We start from the raw sequence: 25,113 nt of genomic DNA on the forward strand, positions 1-25,113 counted from the left end.
TTATACAAACTCCATGTGGGAATTTCCATTTGGATTCTCTAGAATGAATTTGAAATTACTACCTTTTTCAATTATTTTAATTATTCTCTCTCTCTTGCTCCCAAGGCTGCAGATGTTTGGTCTTGAATTTTGCTAATTAGTAAGTGATGTCTTAAACAAAAAACTCCCTTATTGATTCAGCATCTTTTCGATTAAGACAATCCATCCAAATTTTAAATTGCCCCAGTTTTATGAGCAGTGGTTTATTTTGGATTTCTGGCATTGTATTCAGTCTGAAATACTGAAGGTTGTCAGCATTTGATTGCTTTACCGAGCAGTTTTGCTTGAGCTTTTGCATTCTTGATATTGCCCATTCATCTGATATTATGGATTTTCCTGAAGCAATTGATTCAGAATACATCTCAAAATAATTCACCCTGTTTGCTCATTGTTGTATCTTGTCAATGAAGAAGGATAAAAATGACAATGCTTCATAGGCTGCATATCCAAACTGATATGGAAACGCTTCTGTTTTTACTTTACAACTGCCTAAAAACTTAGTGGGCCTTTTCTCATCTGTTTCCCTGCATTACATGTAGTTATTGCCATGATTTTTTTTACACTGCTAAGATAGATGTTTTCTACTACAGTTATAATTTATCTTCAGCTAATTTTACATCATGAACCTTGGTGTATTTTTTGTGTCATGTTTTTTGTGTTGAAGAATTCAAAATTTTTTGGCATTTTGATAAATGTGTTCAAACACTGCTGTTGCTGCAGATGTTGAGGTGTGGAATGCTACATTGCCTAAATAATCTACATCCTCAATCAACATGTCACCCAGTTTGAAATACAGTTTTTAAAGCTCTTTATTCAGCCTTCTAATGTGCCCTGCAGTCAGTTGCTACGCAAAATGTAACTTTTCCTAAGACACAGTGTTATCCAGCAGCATTCTGAATACAAAACCAGTTTGCAGTTTTGGTTTCATGCAACTTAGTGTACCTCTAAAGCCGTTTATAAAATAATTTGAGTTCTTCACATTTGCATTGCCATTCTGCAAGGATGGTCTATGTTCTCTACACAGTTAGCATCCCTAATTTATGGAAGTCAATTTTTGAGTTTTGAGTGGTCGATTTGTGGAGAAAGGCATTGAGTTGCTTTGAAAATTGGAAAAAAAAACTGCAGATGCTGAAAATCTTAAATAAGAAATGAAAATGTCAGAAACACTCAGCAGGACAAGTAGCATCTGCGGACAAAGAAACAGAGCTAATGCTTCAGGTCAAAGATCCTTTGTCTGAGAAAGAACAAAATTAAGTTAGTTTTATGTTGCAGAGGAGATGGGGAGGGATGAATAGGAGAAAGGGAAGAAAGTGAGGCCATAGTGGGGATAAGTTCTAGACGTCATGTGGTCATTGATCTAATGGGGCAGTTAGAGAGAGAGGGGAAAATGGAAACAAAAGCTATGAGATGAGAATAGTTAGAATATAAACAAAGGAATGCAAAAAAAGTGCTGGGCTGTAGGAAATGGAGAGAGAAACTGAGCCTATATTACAGATAGAGGACTTAAAGCAGGACTGGCCAGTTCTGAAACAGACAGAGAAAGCGAGTTACGTGAAGTTGCAGAGTTCGATATTGAGTCTGGAAGTCTGCAAGGTGTCCGGATGGAAGATGAGGTATTGTTCTTCCAATTGTTCTTACTCAGAGCACCCATGATTTTCAGGGCAGGCTTGTTTATGTGAAAAGCAGAAAACAGCCATTTTGCTGAAACCAGTTAGATTTAGACCCATTAATATTGGTTAGTTTGCGAGTGACAAGGTAAATGTTATGGGCTCACGATCATGAAGAGGGGATCGTAAGTGATATCATTGTTGGGTTTCTTTGTCTCCATTACCTCTGATCATGCCAGTTTTAATAAAGAAGTTATTGTGAATGCATAGATCACATTGCTAATTTATTTTTTATTAGTCAGACTTGCCGCTTGAATATTGGTTTGTAGTTTAGTTTAGTAAGCTACCATTGCAGTTGAATTAGATTTATAAAAGTAATGCCATGTACATAGGAGGTAATGCAGTTCAACATGTGTATTTCAGCTCCTTAAAAGAAGTGTTCATTCCTTTACAAGGATATATGCGATCCCCTTCTGAGAGTTACTTCTGAATTTGCTTCCACCCTCCTCCAGTAGTGCATTGCAGTGAACAACAATTTGGTCTCTGAAAAAAATTCTCCTTATTTCCCTTCTTGGTGTTTTATATCTTTTTAGTTACTGAAACACCTACCAGTGGGAATAGTTTATCCGTATTTACTCTATCAAAATCTCTCAGTTTTAAACCTGCCCTTGACCCTCCCCTGCACTAATGGAAACAATCTCTACTTCTCAAGACTTTCAATATAATTGCTCCCTAATCCATTATGTAATTTCTCTTTACCTTCTACAATCCTAATTTTAAAATAACCCACGTTAATATGCTAACAGGAAATTCCAGGCTGTGATGGTTGGGTGTAAACTTCTAAATTCTTTCAACAGCTGTAATATGTGTTCCACTGATCTACATTATTCATTGCTGTTAGTGATGTGGCAAATAAAGTGAGTCTTAAATTGGTTCTTCTCCCAGTATGAATTCAATTGTGACTCAAAGAAACAAAAGAAAAACACTGTTAGCACATCTTTGATGTTTGTTGTAGAATCTTCTTGAGATTGTGATAAGTTTTCCCTCTGTTAATAAATGAAAATATGCAAGTGACTGCAATGAAGCTTTGCCATAGTCAGCTACAGCCTTTCAAAACTAGTTTTTTGTCTTTTTAAGCTTTGCAGTGAATTCTGTGATGGTGTTCTTTACCAGCGCAGAAACTTTTTTTTGTAGATATTGTATGAATTTACAATGTTGAGCCTCTGGGGTGTACCCCAGACAAATGACACAAATTGAATTTGGTCAGCAGCCATGCAATGATGACTCTCCCAATGGAGTCACTAGAAAATGTGGAAGAAATATTAGTTCAAAATGTTGAAAGAAATGGTCTTTATTTTTGTTCTCCTTTCAAAGTTAGATGATGGATGTATGGATTCAGTGAAGTATGTTATGAAAACATTACAGAACTATTGGGGCTTTTAAGAATATTGTTTAGATTTGCCATTTTGATGAGGCTAAGATAGATTTAAAAATATAGATGTGCCAGCACTTCTTTAACATAGTTCCCACCCCTGTGCAGAGAGACATCAGATGCTGTATGAATAGAACACATTCAAAAGGTTCCTGTTCCTAAACAGAAAGTTTGTAGAGAGAAGAATTTTTAATCTTGATTTATTTTAAACCTTTATGTCCACCAGCTGGTGAAAACATAAATTGCTAAAACAAGTTAAAATGTTATTAGCTACACTTAAATGAAATTGGCTAATCTATTTTAATGGTATTTTTTTCTGTACTTTTTCCCAAACTGATTTATTATTCCATTAGTTTGTGTTCGAAGTTCCAAAGAAAAAAATTGAGCTGTTGATGATACAGCATATTAGCAATTCCTTTAAGGCAAATTCTTACTGTGACTGCAGTTATACAGAAGTTACAGTCTGGAGTATTTTTGCCAGCAGGGATGAGTGCTCAACAGAGGCTTGTTTTGTGGCAAATTGGGTCCAATCTCTTGGGTACCGAGGTACAGTATTAACAGTGTGAATCATCAAAGTGTTCTTAACTGTGACCCTAAATAATTCATACGCCATGAATCACTGGAAGACCATATGCAAGAGCTTGAAATTAAGAAATTTCTTCTACAGGAGTACTTTATATTATAAGCAAGGAGGGAGTTTTGCCCTAAAAGTGTACCACATGAAGTTTTGAGTTCCCAAAGGCTTGACAACATTTTCAAAATCTACACTGTAGTTGTACTGCTTGATTTTAGTGACTTTTAGGCAGTTCCTTAGGATTGAGGATGACTTAATTTCACTCTGGCTGTAAGGTAGCTAATGTCCAGTGTGGGATCTGCAGATTGGAGCAGGTGAAGCTTGACACAGTTTTGGTGGGTGGACTGTTTAGCATGGTGTGTTCTCCTTCCATTGTTTACACGTGGCTTTTAAGTTGCAGAGACGTGAGATGCTCATTGTCTTCCTCGATGCTTCACCATTTTGAATAGTCACAGGCCAGGGATTACCATGGGTCACTGAAAATATTATGTTTTATTTCAAGGAGACTTCAAAGATGTCTTTAACACATTTCAATGTCCACCTGGAAATCTCTTGCCATAGAGAAGCTTGGAGTAGAGTGCTTTGGTTTTTCAGGAATCTGGTGTCAGGCATGTGGACAATGTAATCTGGACCTGGTTGACCATGATTAGAGCCCCTATGTTGGGAATGTTGGTGTGCAAGAAGTTGCTGATGTTAATTCACCTGTCCTGTCATTGGATTTGGAGGATTTTATGAAGACAGCAGTTGTGTGGTATTAGTGTTTTGAGGTGTTATTGCAGGTGGTCTGCCTCCCCACGTCGGTGTGGATCCCTGTTACCCTGCAGACACGAGCTTGGAACCAGGTCTAAGGTCTTGGACTCCAAACACTTCTCAGTTGGCAAAAGGCTGCGCTGGTGCACCAGAGCTGGGAGTACATTTCATTGTCGGCATCTGCCTTTGTTGAGAGGTGGCTCTCTCTACATTTTCCAGGGTCAAGTTGTGGATCTTTGTCTAGAAGCAGTGTGGGGTAGTGAAGGCAAGAGCTTTATCTCCAGAATCTTTAACGTAAGGCCCATCCTCTCATTTGCTTCAGTAGAAATGTCAGTAATGACTTGGAGCTCGGTCTTCAAATATGCACATACACAAGCATCATTTGCATACTGTAAATTGATGACTGAGTTTGGGGCGATCTTGAGTCTGGAATGAAGGCGACTGAAGGTCAATATCTTCCAGTTCACCCTGTAGAATAATTCCACTGCAGAGTGAAGCTTGTTGGGGAATTCCAGTATTGTAATGGGGAAGACTGTGACAAAGATTGCTGCAGTGACACAACCTTGCTTGACCTGTGTTAGATATATTAATTATCATGACTTATCTCTAAGCACATATAGAATTGTAATATATCGGAGGGCAGCCAGTTATCTCCATGATCCCTTTTGGAGTTGAAAGCTTTTATGTGATCTCAAAAGGTCATGTATGGTGGTTGGTGCTGCACCCTCCATTTTTTTCTGGAGTTCTGTTCAGTGAAGATCATATATATTGAACCTCAGGATAGACAATCTGTATTGTGACTGTGGGTGGGGTTCCTTAGCTGCTTGGAGGAGTTGATTGAGCCTGGGCCAAGTTAGGACATGGTAGTTGAGTTTTGGATGACTACAAGTTTACAGAAAGTAGAATGAGTGAGGCTGGCGAGAAGTCTGTTTGAATATTTATATCCAGAAGGAACACAGATAAAGATTCCAACAGCAGATAAGCTGAGACAAGGATAGATTCGAACATTGTTACAGCGGAGGTAGGTGAATCCAATTTTTCTGGTTGGGGGGAAGAGACACTAAAGTTGCATCTTGTCTGGTTTACTTTGAGACCATTGCTAAAGTCTGATAAGGAGCTGATGGCAAGGGAATGGATTGTGGTGGGGACCAAAGTGAATGACTTTGGCTTCCCAACTATCTAGCTGGAGAAACTTTTTTGCTCCCTTATTTCTGGATTTTCGATAAGCAATCTGACAACGTGGAAATGTTGAAGTGATCAAGAGCAATGTGGTGAGATAAAGCTGGAAATCTGGTCCTTGAGAAAACTCTGGTAGTAATAGCACAGAGCAGAGACCATTCCAAGTGATTTTTTGGTTGTGAAAGAATACATAAAAATAATAAAGGTAAAGTGATGCAGTCCCACCCAGGGGTTTGGTATTGGAGAAAGATGGTGCGATTAATTGTGTCAAAGGTTACATGACAGGTTGAGGTGGATAAACTGTCAGAAACATAAAACATATCATGAGTGTTTGAAACTAAGGCAAAAGTGAAAAACCTGATTGGAACAGTCAGGCAATGATCTCCAGAAAAGATGGGCACAAATCTGAAAGTGACCAAGTGGAAAGGGAAATGGGTGATGGAGTGGTAGCTTGCAAGGATGAAGAGTTTGTTTTGATGAATATGATGACAGCAGATTTGATGGCGAGAGGGAAGTACTTGGCATGGGAGAACCATAACAAGTTAATCGTGGTACTGCTCAATTTGTAAAATATGCAAATGTGTCAAACTATCATATCAGCCTTCACGGAACTAGTCATCGCTAAGAAATATTTTGAGATTGTTGGTAACCTTTATTACAAAAGTTTTTTTTTAAACTGTGATATTTGACTTGTGAGCATTCTTACATTCTTATCCCAGAAGGATTTAAATTGCTAATTCACACTTTCTCCTTCAAAATCTGACATGCAAGACATTGGTGTAATGATGTCATTGATTAAATGGTGGCCTTTCAATGTGCACAAAACTTATTTATTATTAATTGTGGCACTGAGCAAGGATACTCGTCTCTGAACTTTAGAAGCTCAACCCCAGATCTAAGACTTGAGTACAAAACCAAAGTTGCCAATAAACTGCATTCCTGAAGAGTGTTCATTATTGGTTATCCACCTATTCAAAGACACCTTAAAATGAATTGACCATGTACATAGAGATAAAAGATCCTGTAACACTAATTTAAGAGCAGTTTAGTTCTACTAACAATTATGCTCCTTCACAGGCATCAAAATAGTTTAATTAGTCATTTATCTCATTATTAATATTGATACAGTGATGTGTGAAATTTATCTGCCATATTGGCCAACAGAGAACTGCAATACCTACACTACACAGAATTACTTAATTGGCCATCAACCAGATTAGAGCTTCTCTTCACCTCCACACCGTTCAAGAGGTTCAACAGTATGCATGTGTGTATTTCTTACATCTATCATCCTTTCTATTGAAATTATTATCAAAGCCCCATGAAAAGGACTTTCTGGCATGAATGAGATGTGATTGTATTTTTAATATGTTGCGAGTTCTGATACTTAACATGATTGGATTTATTTCAACAATATATACATTCTTAAATGAGGTTTTTAATTTTAAAGTTTGTGGTTGTATTGGTATTTGGTATTGGTTTATTATTGTCACTTGTACCGAGGTACAGTGAAAAACTTGTCTTACAAACCAATCTTACAGGTCAATTCATTACACAGTGCAGCTACATCAAGTTAGTACAGAGTGCATCGATGTAGTACAGGTAAAAAAAAATAACAGTACAGAGTAAAGTGTCACAGCTACAGAGAAAGCTACAGAGCTATGTTGACATGCAAAAATAGTGATAACAGTTTAGCAGTGGTTAGGATATTGGTGTTTTCCACTTCCATCTTGCGATTAATGACTTTGCACATTGTTCTTGAAATCACACAATACGTCACAGCATTGTATTCTATTTTATTCATTGTTCTCCATATCGTACAAGCAGAAGTGTCCTTTGCAACATTATAGCCTTGCAAAATGCCTGCGCAGAATTTGCAAGGGGAACTGTCGAACCATCCGGGCACCTGAACTGGGTTCATGAAATGCACAGAAATTCATAGCCTGATGTAGGCTATTGTAAATCATAAAACTTGGTTCAAATTTGTTAGGATTATTTGTTATAATGAGTTGGAAATTGTGATGTATTAGAACTCCAAGTGATTATTCACAGCTTAGAAGCCTTCATTGTTAATATCATGTTCATAGAATTAATCACGGCAAATTAGGAATATTGCTATAGTCCTGAGTTTTCAAGGGGATTTATAATCTCCTTTTGAATATTGTTTATAAATGAACCCATTTATATATAATTGCAAATTATTTATTCTTTTTCATGAAAGATATTAATTTTCCTTTGAAAGTGTAAATGCATGTACAATTGACCAAAATATATGCAATAACAAATCAGCTCAAAGTATTACAGCAGTTTTTTTTCTGATAATTGTAATGTTGATGTCTGCTGTATTTACATCTTGTTTGTGCAGCTTTTCCATGTTCTATTGTTAAAACAAATGTCCACAAAGCTAATGCACAGATTGTGTTTTTGGCCAGATTCACTGGCTATTACAATGTACTCCAAGTAATATAATTCGTCTTAAGTCCAAATCTCATTTCCCACGAGCTTTTGCCCAATGCAACCATCCAACTATAACGAAAAGATTGTTTTAAAGGGAAACGGTACTGATCTGCTCACTGGAAAGAAAAAATGCAGTTCTTTGTGTGAGTATTCCATTCAATGCTATATTGGATAGCATTTAAATTGTATCTGATAGGAGACCATTAATCAAATTGTATGGCTAGTCACCAGAATTTTGGATTTTCTTTATTTTAAAAATAATAGAGTTGACAGGACTACCTTAAAACAATCTATGCAGCCTTATTGAATTGTTTGAAGAGAAAAGAATATTCTACTGAGCCTCAGAAGCTGATTATATTTTCTGACAAACTTTGTGTTTCAGGAAATGAATGGGATATTGAAGACACTGCTTTCAAATTGGTTTTCTATAGGATTCTTGAAATTAGAGCGTGTCACCTGGCAATCCTCTTGTGAACTGCTGCAGAAGATTAGTCAGTAAGTGTTTTTTAATCACTCTACAATAGAAACAATCCCTAATTTGCCAGCAGAACGACAAGCAAATTTAGAAGTGTTTCAATAAGGTCAAGTTCTAGTATTGATCTTTTTTGCACTCAAAGCTGGTTGGCATTTGAAGGGCATATCAATGGCTAGTTTCTGATGGATCATTATTGATAAAGCACGAAAGGAGGCTATTTGACCCATTGTGCCAGTGCTCATTCACCTATCTCTCATAGCTTTCAGCTGACAAATATCTAAAGGTATATGCAGAAGGTAATTGAAGACATAGTATGTTTCTGACTTCCTGTACTACTTAATGTAGACTCCAGGCTAGCCAATAGAAGTGAGATTTTATATGTAGACTTTGTGCTGAGAAAATTGGTGGATTACCCATTTTAACAGTGAATGGAATAGGAAACCTACTTGTAAGATTAAAATGAGACTGTGGAAATAAAACTGATTTATTTTGTAGTGTGTACATTTGAACTTGCTCCCTTGCTCATCAGCCCATAGTAAAATTGGGGAAATTATTTTTAATTTGCTTCGAATACATTATCAGTATGCATGATCTGCCTCACTGCACATAGTTTTAGTCTGAGACTGATTAATTGTTGCATTTCAGATTTGGAAACATCTTTTATGATGCTGACTTCGGTTCCACTTTTACCTTGAGTTGTAGAATAGAGTCTCAGAATCATACAGCATAGAAACATGCTTCTCCAGTCTCTCCTCATAACTGAACTGCTCCATCCCAGGCAATTTCTGGTGAACCTCCTCTGCACTCTCTTTAGCACTATCACATCCTTCCTATTAGCATGGTGAACAGATATGCACGCTGAGATCTGACCAAGGTTTTATAAAGTTGGAGCATAACCTCTTTACTGCTGTATTTGATGCCCTGACTTATGAGGCCAGTATCCCATATGCCTGCCTAACCATGTTATCTAGTTGTGTTGCCATCCTCAAAGACCTTTGGACTTGTACTCTAAGATCCCTCTTTCCTCAGTGCTCCCTAAGAATTTACCATTCATGGTGTATGTCCTAGCCTCATCAGTACACCCAAAATACATCACCTCACATTTGTCTGGATTTAAATCCATCTACCATTTTTCAGCCCATTTCACCAACATTTTGATATTTCTCTGCAGCTTAAGACTACTTTCCACGTAGTCAGCAACTCCACCAATCTTCGTGTCATTCACAAACATTGATTATACCTCCCACATCCACATCCAAGTCATTCACCTATATTACAAACAGCTAGAGTCCCAGCACCGATCCTTGTGGCACACCACTAGTCACAAGCATCCAATCACAAAAGCAATCCTCCAGCATCACCTTCTATTTCCTATTGCCAAGCCAATTTTAGATCCAGTTAGCCAACTTGTTCTGTATTCCATGGCTCTAATCTTTTGAATCAGTCTCCCATGTGGAACCTTGTCAAAGACCTTACTAAAGTCTATTTAAATTATTTCTATTGCCCTGCCCTTGTTGATGCACTTTCTTACCTCTTCAAAGAATTCAGTCAGATTGGCCAGACAGGATCTGCCCTTGACAAAGCCATGTTGGCTGTCTCTGATTAGTCCCTACCTTTCTAAGTGATCATGAATCCTCTCCCTTAATTTTTTACCCAGTACCTTCCCTGCCACCGATGTTCTAGGCTCTGGGCTTTACCCTGCTGCCTTCCTTGAAAAGGGGGGAACCATATTTGCTGTCCTCCAATCATCTAGTACCTCACTTGTGTCCAGAGATGATTTAAAAATCTCAGCCAGAGCCTCAGCAATCTCTTCCCTTGCCTCCCATAACAGCCTGGAATAAATCCCATCTGATCCTGGGGATTTATCTGCTCTTAAGTCTGCTAAAGCGTTGAAAACCTTTTTATTTATGGAGACCTGTCACTGACTTCTCAAGTAACAAAGTCTGTTTCCTTTGTGAATATCTGTGAAAAGTATTCATTTAGGACCTTGCCTGTACCTTCGAGCTCCGTGCACAGATTGCTCATGTTGTCCCTAATGGACTCTACTTTTCCCTGGTTATCCTATTCCCTTAATACACTTATAGAACACCTTCAAATTTATCTTAATCCTGTCTGCCAGTGAATTTTTGCGACTCCCTTAGCCTTCCTAATTTCCTTTTTAAGAACCTCCCTACACCTTTTATACGCTTGACGCACTTCCCCATCATTAGTTTCCTATACCTATTGTATGCTTCCTATTTTCTCTTTATGCAATCCGCAATATCCCTCGTCATCCAGGTTTCCCTATTACCGGCTTTTACCCTTGTAGGAACATGTTGGTCTTGAACTCTTCCTATTTCTCCTTTGGATGCTTCCTACTGTGCAGATATTAACTAAACTGCAAATAGATGCTCCAAATCTTGCTTTCTCTTATGTTAATGAAATTGGCTTTCTCTCCCCAGTTTAAGACCTTTATTATTGATCCACCTCTATCTTTTCCAATAACTAGTTTAAAATATACAAAGTTGAGCTCACTATCTCCAAAGTGATCCCCATCTGACACCCCACTTGACTAGCTACATTCTCCAAGATAAGGTTTAGTAATGTGCCTTCACTGTTTGACCTAACTACCTAATGTGTCAAAAAGCTTTCCATAGCACACGTCAAAACTTCCACCCCCTCTAAGCCTTTAACATTAAGGCAATCCCAGTTAATATTTGGGAACTTGAAATCCCCCAGTATGCTAACCATATTTACATTACATCTCAGATATCTACTTCCTCTATTTCCTTTTGACTGCTGGGAAGTCTGTAGTAACCACCTAGGCGCACGCGCGCGCACACACACACACACACACACACACAAACACACACACACCCTTTTCATTTCTAATCTCTACGCATATGGTCTTGTTCGAAGAACCTTTTAAATATCCTCCCTCAAAATAGAAGTAATGCAATCTTTGATCAACAGTGTATTACCTCCTCCCCTTTTACTCCGTCCTCTGCCTTGCTTGAAAATTTTATGTCCTGGAATGGTGAGTTACCTGTCCTGCCCATCCTCCAACCATGTCTCAGTAATGGCAACAATATCAAAGACACCCATGTTAATTAAGGCTTTCAGTGCATTTACTTTACTAGTGATACTCCTTGCATTAAAATAGATTCAATTTAGCTTTGAATTCCCTTGATGTGTATGTACTTGTATGTTCTGCTTATTGGACGTACTATTTTTCATCTAGGTGATTATACCTTTCCATCTAGATGATTACTCTGAGTCCTCTTCTCCTGCCAACTCTGTTTAAACTTTCCCCAACAGTACTAGCAAATCTCCCAGCAAGGATGGAGAATAATGCCTGTCATCCTTCACCCCTCCTCACTTCACCAATTACCTCGGGCTCCTGCATCACCACTCCCCCTCCTCTTTATACTGGCTATCCTCCTTCTCCACTCTCAGTCCTGCTGCTGGGTTTCGACCCAAGATGTCGACAGTTTGCTTCCCTCTGTGGGATGGGATGCTGTTCGACCTGCTGAGTTCCTCCGGCAGATTATTTCTTGTTCCCAACAAGGATGTTCATCCCAATCTGGTTAAGGTGCAACAGATGTTGCTTGTACAAGCCCCATTTTCTCCAGAAATGGTCCCTGTGATCCAGGAACCTAAAGCCTATCCTCCTGTACCATCCCTTCAGCCATGCATTCATCTGACCTGTCCTTCTGTTCCTACACTAAGTAGCTTGTGGTTGCGTCCAGAGATTTGAGGACCTGCTCTTTAAAAGGCTACTTACTCCCTAAACTTGTGTTACAGGACCTCATTTCTTCTACTACTCTTGAATGCAGCTTGAATGTATCATTTATTTCTTTCAGATATGAGGCAGTGCATCCTGTCAGAAGCTGGACTGATATTAAACGTCGAGTTGGACCTTATAGAAGGTGCTATGTTTTCACACATAGCGCTATGCCGGGGGAACCTCTGGTAGTTCTACATGTAGCACTAACGGATGACATCTCTAAAAATATACAGGTGAGCTCATTATTGTTACTACTAGCTTGCAGTGTATGTTAGCCAGAGCTCAGAAAAGAAAATATATACCAATGGAATACTAAAAAACAAAATGTCCTGGTTAGATTACTATTGAAGATTGTTAGCTTTCGGTTGGCCATGACTCAGTGATAGCAGTTTTTCCAGTGAATCACAAGTTTGTGGGTTATCCCCAGAGACATGAGAATAAAATCTCGGCTCAAGAAATTAATAGTGTGGGAGTGTTACATTATTGAAGATCTCATTGATCGAATTAAATATTAAACTAAAGCCTTAATATGCCTTGTCAGGAGAATATACAAAAAAAATCCAGTGACAAGAAATTGAAAATTCACTGGTAAGTCTGAGTATTGATGAGTGAAATACTGCTGATTACCAATCTGTTGTGCCCTTTATTTCATTTTTACTGAACTTCAGAAAGTGTTTTAAACTTTAAGGCATGATGTGCTGGAAGAATCAACATCAAATGAGGCACATGGATTGAAGTAGAGAACAAAATAAGCGTCTTGTTTCTGTGAGTGTTGTGCTGGTGATCCCCATCCCCTGCCACACCACCACCCAATACAGTTGGCGGAAGAAAGAGCAAATGCATATGGAAAATTCAGCTAAGTCTTAAAACATTAGGACAAGAATTGTAAAAGATTTCACCAACTTAAATACTAACTAGAATAGCATATGTGTAACAGGTATTGTGAGCACAAAATTCATAACCAGATCATAGCCAACCCAACCAGAAAGGGTATAATTTTGAAAAATGAAGCTGGGCAAGTGGGAAAGCAATTTGATGATTATGATTAACAATTATAGATACGGGCAAAGAAATAGAAATTTCCAATTGCGGAAAGCTTAGTTTTACTGAGCTGAGATGTGATTTAGCAAAGGTCAACTAGAAATATTTAGTAGAATTATCAGAGTAGTGGGAGGCATTTAAAAGAGGAGATTGTGAAGGTTCAGAACAAAAAAAGGCGTGACTATCAGATCTAGAGCTTCTGGATATCAGGATAATGTAGGCAATGTTAAGGCAAAAAAAGGAAGCTTGCTTCAGATACCAGGAGCTCAGTACAGTACTCTACAAAGCTCGAGGGAGTGTAAAAAGAATGAGAGTGAACAATTGAAAGTATGGTTGCACAGAGAGGGCATGCAAAAATTCCAGGCAAAGAAAAGCCAACAATGTTTTATGAATGCAGTATGAGCAGAAGGAGACTTGAGGGGAATTCCCTTTGGAGACCAAAAAGGAAACATATGTGGAGGGGGAAAACATGGCTTAGGTTCTTCATGAACACTTTATATTTACCTTGGCAAAAGAGAGAGAATACAGAAATTGTAGATAATGGGAAAGAGTGAAGCAGTGGATGATGTAAATATCGAGAGCCCAAAAACTTGCTGGAACCAGAAATATATTAGTATCTGAATGGTACACAGAAAGTACTGTGTGTGGAAGGCCAATTAAAGTATTTTTAATCATCCACTGCTGCAAAACTCTGTTACACAGAAGGCCCAGTGTATTATAAGCAAATAGAACAAGCCTTGGGCATGCAGGAAAAGTGGTCTGGAGAATGGGATTGATGGTTGTTGTGATCAGCATCATGAGGGTCAAGATGTTGCAGGGAGATTTAGTGGTCATAGTCTCGGGGTGCGGTGAGGGTTTGTCGAAATCTTTTATTAAGTTGGATGTTTCGCAAGGTTAAGGGACCTGAAGAAGAGCATCTACTAGGAGCCTTAAAATGAGTCTACCTGCTGAGGCAGGACCCTTTTAAATTGTGTTGAAGATGGCTTCATGTGTCTTTGCACAGGCCTGTTTCTGCAAGAGTGGCTTGCGTTAATAAAATTTACAAAAGAGATGTTCAGATGAACATTGGTGGTAGCCCAATGTGCAATAGTGTATTATACATATGAAAGGCCCAGAAACAAAATAACAGACATCCCTAATAAGTTTGTAATCGTTCATTGCTATTGGTTTTAGTAGAAATTTTATAATGTGACACACATAGAATTACTAGAACTATGACAGGGAGGAAGTATTATGGGCTCTGGCATATTAGAATGCAAGTAAATTATCAGGCCCAGGTGAAATGGATCCTAGGCTAGTAAAAGAAATAATTGAAACTTGACTTAAAGCTATCCCGAACCGAACCAAACCCAACAAGAGCCCAAGTGCTTTTACTTTCTTCCATTCCCCATCATACCATTTTTTTTTAGGTGCAATGATCTCAAACGTGCTATTGACCTGTTTGAAGATAGAGAGACAAATAAATGAATCTGAAAGTCACTTTCTTGCTGAGCCAATCATCTTATCCTGGGTAAAGTGCTGAGCTGGGCTGGCACAGCATGGTCCAATCTAACACAAAGCCAAATTGTAAGCACTTAATCTAATCCAACCCGACCCAATACTCATGCAGGTGGTTGCATCCCATCTGGCTCCGTTGGATAACTGGGCTCTTATGGACAAAGTACTAGAGGAATGGGCAAAAATTGATGATATGCTGTTGTTTAAAATGGATCTCATTACCGTCTAGTCATCCTAACATTGGTGGTGGGAAAATTAGTGGTAAAAGTTCTGAAGGCACGTCTTAATCTTCACTTAGAAAGGCAAAGATTATTCAAAGATGGTTAGTATGGATATCTTAGAGGAATGTTGTGTCCAACCAATTTGATTGAATTTTTTTTGAAGAGTTAACAAAGAAGAGCAGAGAGGTTAGAGGATTCAGTGTGGTTCATGTAGATTTTAGTTTTTGATAAGGTTTGGCTGACTGTTCAGGAAAGCAAAGTTCCTGGATTTAAAGGAAAGTAATAAAGTGAATCCATAATTGGCTGAAGAAACAATAGGATTATAATCAACAGTTTTTCATGACTGGAGGGTCATCTCCACCAATTTCACAACCAAGTTTCTGACATTTTATGAAATATATCAATGATTTAAACTTGATTAAAGCAGATATAAACTTCAGAGGCAGGCAGCGGACAAAGGTGAATGAGATCAAAGAAGCCAGTAGTAGATCTGTATAGCAGCTTCTGTTTGTAGTTACTGGTTCGATTGTCGTGGAGAAAATTAGCTCATCGTGTCACCAAGGGTTAACACTGACTGGTTAACACTGGTCATAATTAGGTTTACATTGACACAAAAACTCCCTGTAAGGTTGATATTGAAAATAAATCTGTTGAAATTTATTCCTAGCCTGAATGGACAGCATAATTGCTGACAGAATTCAATTCAGAGAAGTTTGAGGCAATGTATTTGCATAGGGCGAACAAGGCAAGAGGATGCACTGGAAATGTCGGAATGACGAGTGCATGTATATATGTCTCTGAAGGTAGCAGCGTGGTCATTAAGAAACTTCCCTTTATTAAGCAAAACGTAGAATATAGGATTAGGGAGGTTATGCTCAAATTGCATAAAATATTAATTGACTGCATTTAGAATGCTTAATTCCATCTAGTTACAAAACCACAGGAATGATGTGATGATCTTAGAAAGGAAGTGGAGAAGATTTATGAGAATGCCACCAGGGTTGTCAGATTTTAGGGAGGAGGAAAGATTAGTTAGGCCAGGATTGTTTTGTTTGAAACCTAGAAAGCCAAGGAGGCATCTACAGTAATTGAAAGTATAAAATTACTTGCATAACCACCGTATATACGAATAACTCTTGTTGACATAATTGGCCAGGGTACACAGGTTTAAAGTCATTTGTTGAAAAACCTTGAGAAGTTTTCTTCCCCAGATGTGGTGTGTGGGTCTGGAACTTGCTGCTCAAAGGGATGGTGGAGGCAGAAATTGTCATTGCATTTAAATTGCACTTAGACATACATTAGAAGTGATGTGACCTTAAGGCTGTGGACCAAGAACTGTGAAATGGGATTAAGTTGGATTGCTCTCATCAACTGGCCATGCCTTCCTTCTGTGCCATAAATTTCCATGAACCTTTATTTCTTTCTCATTGTATTTGGTTTTCTGTGGAGAATCTGTCTTATTTTTATATGATAGCGAGTTAGGAAATGTAAGCATTCTAATTTCACAGAACGTCAGACACAAAAGGATGCATAAACCATTTCCCTGGTTATTTAGAAAAAAACAGTTGGCACTCTGGGCTCTCTATGCTAATAGTATTGGAATATTTAGATTTCTTTTACAGTTTTATAATGCATTTGAGAGAGATAGTGAGAGACACTCAAGAACCAATCATAAAATGACAAGCTCATTGTTGATAAAGATCACTTTAAAGTCACAAAAGAAAACGTCCATGAACTCTCCCTCAGTCAGTGGTCTTATAATCAAGCCCAGCCCATTGGCTTATTGATGACCAACAGCAGGAATCCACTATTTTACCTAACTCCAAATTTCAGGATCAATCTACAGATCATTCCTATTTCCAGTTCCCTTCTGCACAGTGACACTATATCTAAGATCCCTGTCATTCCTGCTGCCAAATTTTAAAAGCCCCTCTTTGATTCAGTAAAAGTCCAAGAATGTGACCTAAAGGGCATTGTTACCTGACTGAATTTGTGACAGGTAGTGAATGAATCAATACAACTGATAAACCTACTTGATCTTATTCTTGCCAATCTATCCGTGAAGTTGCATCTGTCCATGATATCATTGGTAGAAGTGATCACCCGCAGCCCATGTGGGCACAAAGTCCTATCTTCACATCATGTACACCCTCCCTCATTTTGTGTGACACTACAATTGCACTAAATAGGATAAACTCAGAAGAGATTTGGCAATTCAAAGCTGGACAGCCAGGAAACAATGTAGACCATCAGCAGTAGCAGAAGTGTACATCACCACGATCTGTAACCTCGTGGTCTGTTACAGTCAAGCGAAGGGTTTGACCCTAGTTCAGTGAGGACTGTGGAAGGGCATGCTGGGAGCAACAACAACAGGCATACTAACAATAAGGTACCAAACTTGTCAAGCCGCAACAACAGAAACTGCATGCAATAGGCAGAGCTAAGCAATCCCACAACCAAATGATCAGATCAAAATTCTGGGGTTGTTCCACATCCAGTCATGATTTGTGGTGGGCAATTGAACCTCCAAGGGCATCACCATCCACAATGTCAGAAAGGCCCAGCATGTGTATGTTAAAGACATTCACAACCATATTCAGCCAGAACTGTCAAGCAGATAATCCATCCCAGTTTCCTCTTGAAATGCCCACAATCAGAGAAGCCAGTCTTCAACCTTTTCAGTTCACTCCATGGTTGAGAGCACTGGTTACAACAAAGTCATTGGGGCCTGACATTCCTCTTGGTAGTAGTGAAGACATGCACTCCAGAAACAGCTGAACCTTGAGCCAAGCTGTTCTAGTGTAGTTACAACACTGGCATTTGACAATGCAAAATTCCCCAGGCATGTCCTGTTCATAAAAAGTAGGACAAATTGAACCAGGCTAACTACAGTCTAATCAGATAACTTTCATTCATTAGCAGAATGGTAAAATTTGTCATTGGCTATGCTGTCAAAAGGACTTACTTACTAATAGCCTACTCAGTAATGCCCTGTTTAGGTTTCATCAGGTTCACTCAGCTCAATACCTTATCTCAGCCATTGGCCAAACGTGGGACAAAGAGCTGAACTCCAGATGTGAAGTGAGGATGATTTTATTTGACATCAGACAGCATTTGGTCAAATATGGAATCAAGGACCAAGGGGAAATCAATTCAATGGAGTCATGAATTGGAGGCCTTGGTGTGGAGGGGATTGATTAGGGTTATTATTTTATGTCAGTCTTGGGTCTGGTCTGAGGATTGTGATCAAAAGCATGAATGGAAAGGGGAGAGGTGAAATCAATGGTGAAGCATTCCCTGTGCCAGGCTAGTTTCTCAAGGCAAGTTTGGAGGGCAAAATCACAGAGCTTCAACATTGAATCACAGACACAAAATCTTCAGCATACAATGGCATGCAAAAGTTTCGGCACCCCTGGTCAAAATTTCCATTACTGTGAATAGCTAAGTGAGTAAAAGATGACCTGATTTCCAAAAGGCACAAAGTTAAAGATGATGCATTTCCTTAATATTTTAAGTAAGATTACTTTTTTATTTCCACCTTTTACAGTTTCAAAATAACAAAAAAGGAAAAGGGCCCGAAGCAAAAGTTTGGGCACCCTGCATGATCAGTACTTAGTAACACCCCCTTTGGCAAGTATCACAGCTTGTAAACACTTTCTGTAGCCAGCTAAGAGTCTTTCAATTCTTGTTTAGGGGATTTTCACCCATTCTTCCTTGCAAAAGGTTTCTAGTTCTGTGAGATTCTTAAGCTGTCTTGCATGCACTGCTCTTTTGAGGTCTATCCACAGATTTTCGATGATGTTTAGGTCAGGGGACTGTGAGGGCCATGGCAAAACCTTCAGCTTGTGCTTCTTGAGGTAGTCCATTGTGGATTTTGAGGTGTGTTTAGGATCGTTATCCTGTTGTAGAAGCCATCCTCTTTTCATCTTCAGCTTTTTTTTCTTTTACAGACAATGTGATGTTTGCTTCCAGAATTTGCTGGTATTTAATTGAATTCATTCTTCCCTCTACCAGTGAAATGTTCCCCGTGCCATTGGCTGCAACACAAGCCCAAAGCATGATTGATCCACCCCCGTGCTTAACAGTTGGAGAGGTGTTCTTTTCATGAAATTCTGCACCCTTTTTTCTCCAAACTTTCCTGCGTCCTCAGCACAAAATTCAGCATCAGAAGTTTGCAAAGGAACATCTAAACAAGCCTGTTGCATTTTGGAAACAAGTCCCGTGAATGATGAAGTTAAAATAGAACTTCTTGGCTGCAATGAGCAAAGGTATGTTTGGAGAAAAAGGGGTGCAGAATTTCATGAAAAGAACACCTCTCCAACTGTTAAGCACTAGGGTGAATCGATCATGCTTTGGGCTTGTGTTGCAGCCAGTGGCACGGGGAACATTTCACTGGTAGAGGGAAGAATGAATTCAATTAAATACCAGCAAATTCTGGAAGCAAGCATCACACCGTCTAAAAAAAAAAGCTGAAGATGAAAAGAGGATGGCTTCTACAACAGGATGACGATCCTAAACACACTTCAAAATCCACAATGGACTACCTCAAGAGGCACAAGCTGAAGGTTTTGCCATGGCCCTCACAGTCCCTCGACCTAAACATCATTGAAAATCTGTGGATAGACCTCAAAAGAGCAGTGCATGCAAGACGGCCCAAGAATCTCACAGAACTAGAAACCTTTTGCCAAGAAGAATGGGTGAAAATCCCCCAGACAAGAACTGAAAGACTCTTAACTGGCTACAGAAAGCGATTATAAGCTGTGATACTTACCAAAGGGTGTGTTACTAAGTACTGACCATGCAAGGTGCCCAAACTTTTGCTTCGGGCCCTTTTCCCTTTTTGTTATTTTGAAGCTGTACAAGATGGAAATAAAAAAGTAATCTTGCTTAAAATATTAAAGAAATGTATCATCTTTAACTTTGTGCCTTTTAGAAATCAGGTCATCTTTTACTCGCTTAGCTATTCACAGTAACAGAAATTTTGACCGGGGTGCCCAAACTTTTGCATGCCACTGTATGTCTAACTACAATTTTGGAACTTTATGTGTAGATGGAAATTACAAAGTTAGTGTTTCCTTACAAAATCTGGGGAATTGTGTATCCGCACACTTTAGGATATGGACTAAAACTGCTTTAGTTTAGGAATTAAGAAATGTGCATCCAATGTTTGAAAGAGAAATGGATTGTGGAAAAGGGTAAAAGTCGTAGTTTTATTTCCATGTTATGTGGTAGGCCATTGTTGGACGAGATCCTTCTCCTGAGATGACTGAAGACATTAACAAGATCACCACAGCTATCTTCTACTCCATCAGTTCGACACAGCCGGGACTGCAAGAGGTAGAGCTTGGAAATTACCTCATCAAGCGAGTAGTAAAAGAGCTACAGGTAGGTCTTAGTAGCCTGCAAGGATCAGTCTCTAACAATACTGAGATTAGCAGCATTAGACTTCAATGGCAATAAGTGAGCTTAGCTTGCAGCAAAACTCACTAAACCACAATACCATGAAACACTATCATTTCTAGATCTGAATAAAATTTTTCTCAGAATTTATTATCTTAGTGGAATAAGTAAACATGCATCTCTCTGACAGTGCAAAAAGACCGGATAACTCCAGGACAGATTATATATTGTTTATATGTTCCTAACTTTCATGGATGACCATTTGTTTATATTTTTTATATTTTAACCCAAAAGTATTTTATAAAATTTACCTATTTATCATCTGTAATATACCAAATTATAGATGGAGTTCAACGTGTGGAGAGTAGAAGATAAATTAATCTTTCCCCTTAATTTTCACTCAAACAGTAGTGTAGACTCTTTCAGTCCCAGGCTTCCACCAGTTTGACATTGCTTCCTCTCTGAGATGCTTTTGCTTTGTGCTGACTTGGTTTCACTGAAGTAGACAGCTTTTCTTTGTACCAGGTCTAGAGTTGTCAGTGCTGAAAACAAGTTTTCTTTTCTTTTTTTTCTTGTAAGTTCTGCCAGCGGTCAGTAGTGCTAGTTCTGATAGAGCAAAGGTACGGTACACTAAGTTACCAGTTTTAGAAAAAATAACCTTGTTTTCCTATGTGACATTTCCAGTCCTCACCTCAGCTGCACTTCCCAGCACTCTGAATGAGGCTAGCAGATCAGACTAAATTAATGACCCTTCAGTTGTGTGGATTGATGCTCAATCAGATGCTGTGTTTTCCCAATCATATGAAAGACAACAGTTGTTCTTTCTAGGTGGGAAACATGTAATTAGAAATTTACTTTTATGAAATGATCAAAATAAATTAATACTTGAAATTAGATATATGGGTGATAAACATGTTCTTTGAATATTTTTTTGCTTGATATAGTATTTATTTTTGCTTACCTTTCCAGAGTTGATAAGGTAACATGAAATAATCTGTACCAGTAGCATGATGCTCTTGTTTATTCAGCAAGTGAAGATTTATACAGTGGCCTTGAGTTTTAGAGATAAAAGCTCAGTGTATAGGTGCTTTGCAAACTAATCAGCATTGAATTTCAATTTTGATACTGAAGTCAAGTTGTCAATTGACTTGCATACACCAGCAGCCTCAATATTATTATTCTACTACCTTTTAACAGGATGATTGACATCTTCACAATGCCAAGTGTTTAGCTTGTATCACTGCATTGCTAATGCAGCCACTGGTTTGACGTTTTATACTTGAGTATCTGTGTAAATGTGTATGTAATAATCAGCTTTTTCGTGGAACACCTGGCAATTTTTAAATTCTATTTGCTGTCTTTTTTCAACATATTGTTGGAATTTGCTCTGTATTCAACATGCAGATATATTGTGCAGAGCTATCACTGTCCCTCCATTTCCTTTTCTGCATTGTTAGTCTTCTTTGCTGCCTTCATCCTACTCTTGGAATGTGCTCCTTAAATCGCACCATCTCTCTTTTTAAATACTCAATATCCACTTGTTTGACAAATCATTTAGTGTATTCCCTCAGCATTCTTTAGCTTGATACCTATTTTCCTTATGTCACAGTAAAGCACCTTGGACTTGACTTCAATTTCTACATTTAAGCAACTATACAAATGAAAGTAATTTTTGTGCAAACTGTACATGTTCTGTCCACAATTCTCTCAAGCTCAAACTTAGTTGATGTTGCACATACAGTTACCATTGATGGAATGCAAATTTGGAAAAGTCTTGATGTGCAAATTGTGAAAATGATTGTTTTAAATTATTCATATGTCAGGGATTGATTCAGTTTCTTGTGCTGTTTGGCCAACAACTACAATGTCATGTTCTGCCTTATACAATCACATGCTGTTTACCAAAATCAAGTGTATTTTTCTGCATCTTTGGCATGTATTTTATCAGTAGAAATGACCACCAAGCAGATAAATCAGTCATCAGCAGAGGGATTGCTGGTTAACACTTGACTTCTGTTCAGTGCTAATTCAGTAGCAACTCAGATATTTGTCAAGATTTTGCTGGGAAATGCAAGAAAATTATGTGGGGAATTACAGGCATTTACTATAATAAATGTCAGCAAGTTCAGGACACCCATGTGGATACTGAATGCCCAAATGTGCTGACCTATTTCTGTCAGCATTTTCCTGATTGTGTTTTGCTACTAGACTCTGCACAGAGTCCAGAGTAGGAGCATGATCTTACTGAATTCTCCAGCAGTTACATGATTAATCTGCCCACTAAAGCTGTAGGCTGTTAGATTTGTCACAGGATCCACTGGTTCGTTCAATTGAATGCACAGGAATAGCTCCAAGGAAGAGTAGGTTTCTTTTATTTTTAATTAATTGTGTTCCCTTTGAAGGTTTATTTAAAATTTCGTAATTGTTTAGTTGATTTTAATAGTTCATTCAGAAACATTTTGAAATTTTGACAGTTTTGGCAGGCAGTAAAGCTGAGGACAGATCTTGCTGGTTACCAGTTTCTTCATCTGTTTTATTGTGCTTATCCTGCCACATTATAGCATTGCAATTTTAAATCCAGATTTACCTTTCAGAAAGCTTAGCTTCAGATACTTGTCAACAAAGTGGTGAGCAAGAGCTTCTTTCTGTTGCTCCCCCCATTATTGTACATGAGACCCAGTGTAGACAAGGTCCTTTGGGCAATGGGTATGATCAGTCTGCATGTTGGTAAATGCTAAAAATGGAAATCAGTCCCACAATACCGTCCTGAATTTTGTGCTACAAACTATATCACAGTACAAGTCCTGCTTTCTTTTACTTTTATTGATGTCACACCTTCCATGAACTCAATACCTCCTGAAGTTCTTTACAATTAATGAACTATTTTGAACTATCGTCATTGTTGTGATAAAAGAAGCATGGCAGACAACTTCCATGCAGCAAAGTCCCACAACTATAAAGGCAATGATCTCTTGATGATGTTGGTTGAGCAAATCTTAATGGCTGCAACACATGGGAAAACTTCTGTCCAGTATTTTTAAAATTATGCCTTGGGCATTTTAATCCACCCAAGAAGGAAGATTGGGCCTCGGTTCATCTTGTCCTTAAGCCCCTAATTCCAACAGTGCACCACACTAGTGACATACATATATTTTATTTTCTTCTTGGAACAGAACCAACTGCAGAAGCTCACCTCCATCGAGCAACTTCTTTACTTTTACAGTCTCCTTTGTAGTTTGTTGCTGCCTTTGGCTATATACTAAGCCCACGCATGCCATTGTTCTTGTTCTGAAATACTGCTTGTTTGTCTCTACCTTTGAAAGCTATCTTTCATTCACTATCTCCCCATTCTGGGAATTCCTTTTCAAGATCACTATGCACTATTTTGCTGCCTAAAAGAGCATCTAAAATCCCATATTTTCCACTTCTAAAGATTTTGACACTGTTTGCTATCAACTTCACTTGTACAGTATTGTAAAATTATGTCAGAATGGTTGTATAAATCCATTATTTAATAGGAAACAGATAGTACCAACATAAAGAGCATTTCATGCCTTAGAACAGAACCATCTGCAGAAGCTCATCTCCATCCAGCAACTTCTTTACTTTTACAGTCTTCTTTGTAGTTTACTTTAATACACATATTTCTTGATGGCCAGTCCATTAAATTAATGGCATTTAGAGATCTTTTGTCATTGCATTTAAAGTGCAATGAAAATGAATTAAAATAGAACTTTATGGCACATTATTATAGGATAACAAGTTATAAATAATCAAAAGGGCCATGCTTTATATAAATCTTAACTTTGTACCCCTTAGTATTACTTGCCCAATGTAGTTTAAACTACATAGCAACAGGCTTTTTCCTTGGAAAATCATTTAAAATCCACATTGAATGTTTATGAGGAAAGATATAATTAATATAAATGTTGATCCCACTATTCTCTCCATTAGGTTGCCACCTTTCAGTAAGCAGTTCCTGACTTTTTTTGAACTCTGCCAAAATCAGACATTGATTTTCCAGCTAGATTCTCTCCCCTATTTTAATTCACTACCTGTATCACCTCTGTTCAGTTGCATTTCTATTCATGAGATAAGATAAACCCCAAATTTAAAAAAAAAACATGAGCTGAAAAGCTGTGAAATGTATTTTGTGTAGTTTTTAACTCTATCTTTGCATTAGGCCTGTAAAGTAAGCATAAGAAAACAATCAATCACACTTTACTAAATATGCAGATAAAGGGTCACCAAGTGGTGATATATCCTTGAGTCACAAACCTCATTTCAGTTGTGTTATATTGAAGAGAGCAAAGAAAGGTGGGGGAAGAAGTTCCCAGGAAAGAATCATTCCAAGCGGTTGATCTGTTTGCCGATAACAGAAGCCAGCTGGAAAGTCATTTGCTCATTCCCTGGATGGAGGAATGTTAGATTGCAAAATGAAAGAACAGAATAAATGGTAAAAATCTGTGGCTCATGTTCTGCAACAGGGCTGCAATTTAGTTTTTGTTTGTTTAAGGGCAGAAAGCAGAAAATAAAAATGAATGGAGTAGCAAAAAGCTGTAGCAGCAGCGGCAAATCTGAAATAAAACAGAAAATGCTAGAAGTAGTCAGCAGATCAGACACTTTCTGCACCAATGTCCTTACATGGCTTAGAAATAAAATCAGTCATTTTCAG

The 25,113-nt window shown here is 38.3% G+C and overlaps 1 protein-coding gene across 1 annotated transcript in view; it reads left to right on the forward strand.

The window, feature by feature from the left end:
- mlycd (malonyl-CoA decarboxylase) overlaps positions 1–25,113 on the forward strand; it is a 37,331-nt gene that overhangs the window by 5,801 nt on the left and 6,417 nt on the right. Inside the window, exons 2-4 of the mRNA XM_052028155.1 lie at positions 8,421–8,533; positions 12,356–12,512; positions 20,271–20,423. Coding sequence (XP_051884115.1) covers positions 8,421–8,533; positions 12,356–12,512; positions 20,271–20,423 — 423 coding nt within the window. The remainder of the gene's footprint in view (positions 1–8,420; positions 8,534–12,355; positions 12,513–20,270; positions 20,424–25,113) is intronic.

This window comes from Pristis pectinata, chromosome 13, assembly GCF_009764475.1.
Source record: "Pristis pectinata isolate sPriPec2 chromosome 13, sPriPec2.1.pri, whole genome shotgun sequence".
Classification (NCBI taxonomy): domain Eukaryota; kingdom Metazoa; phylum Chordata; class Chondrichthyes; order Rhinopristiformes; family Pristidae; genus Pristis; species Pristis pectinata.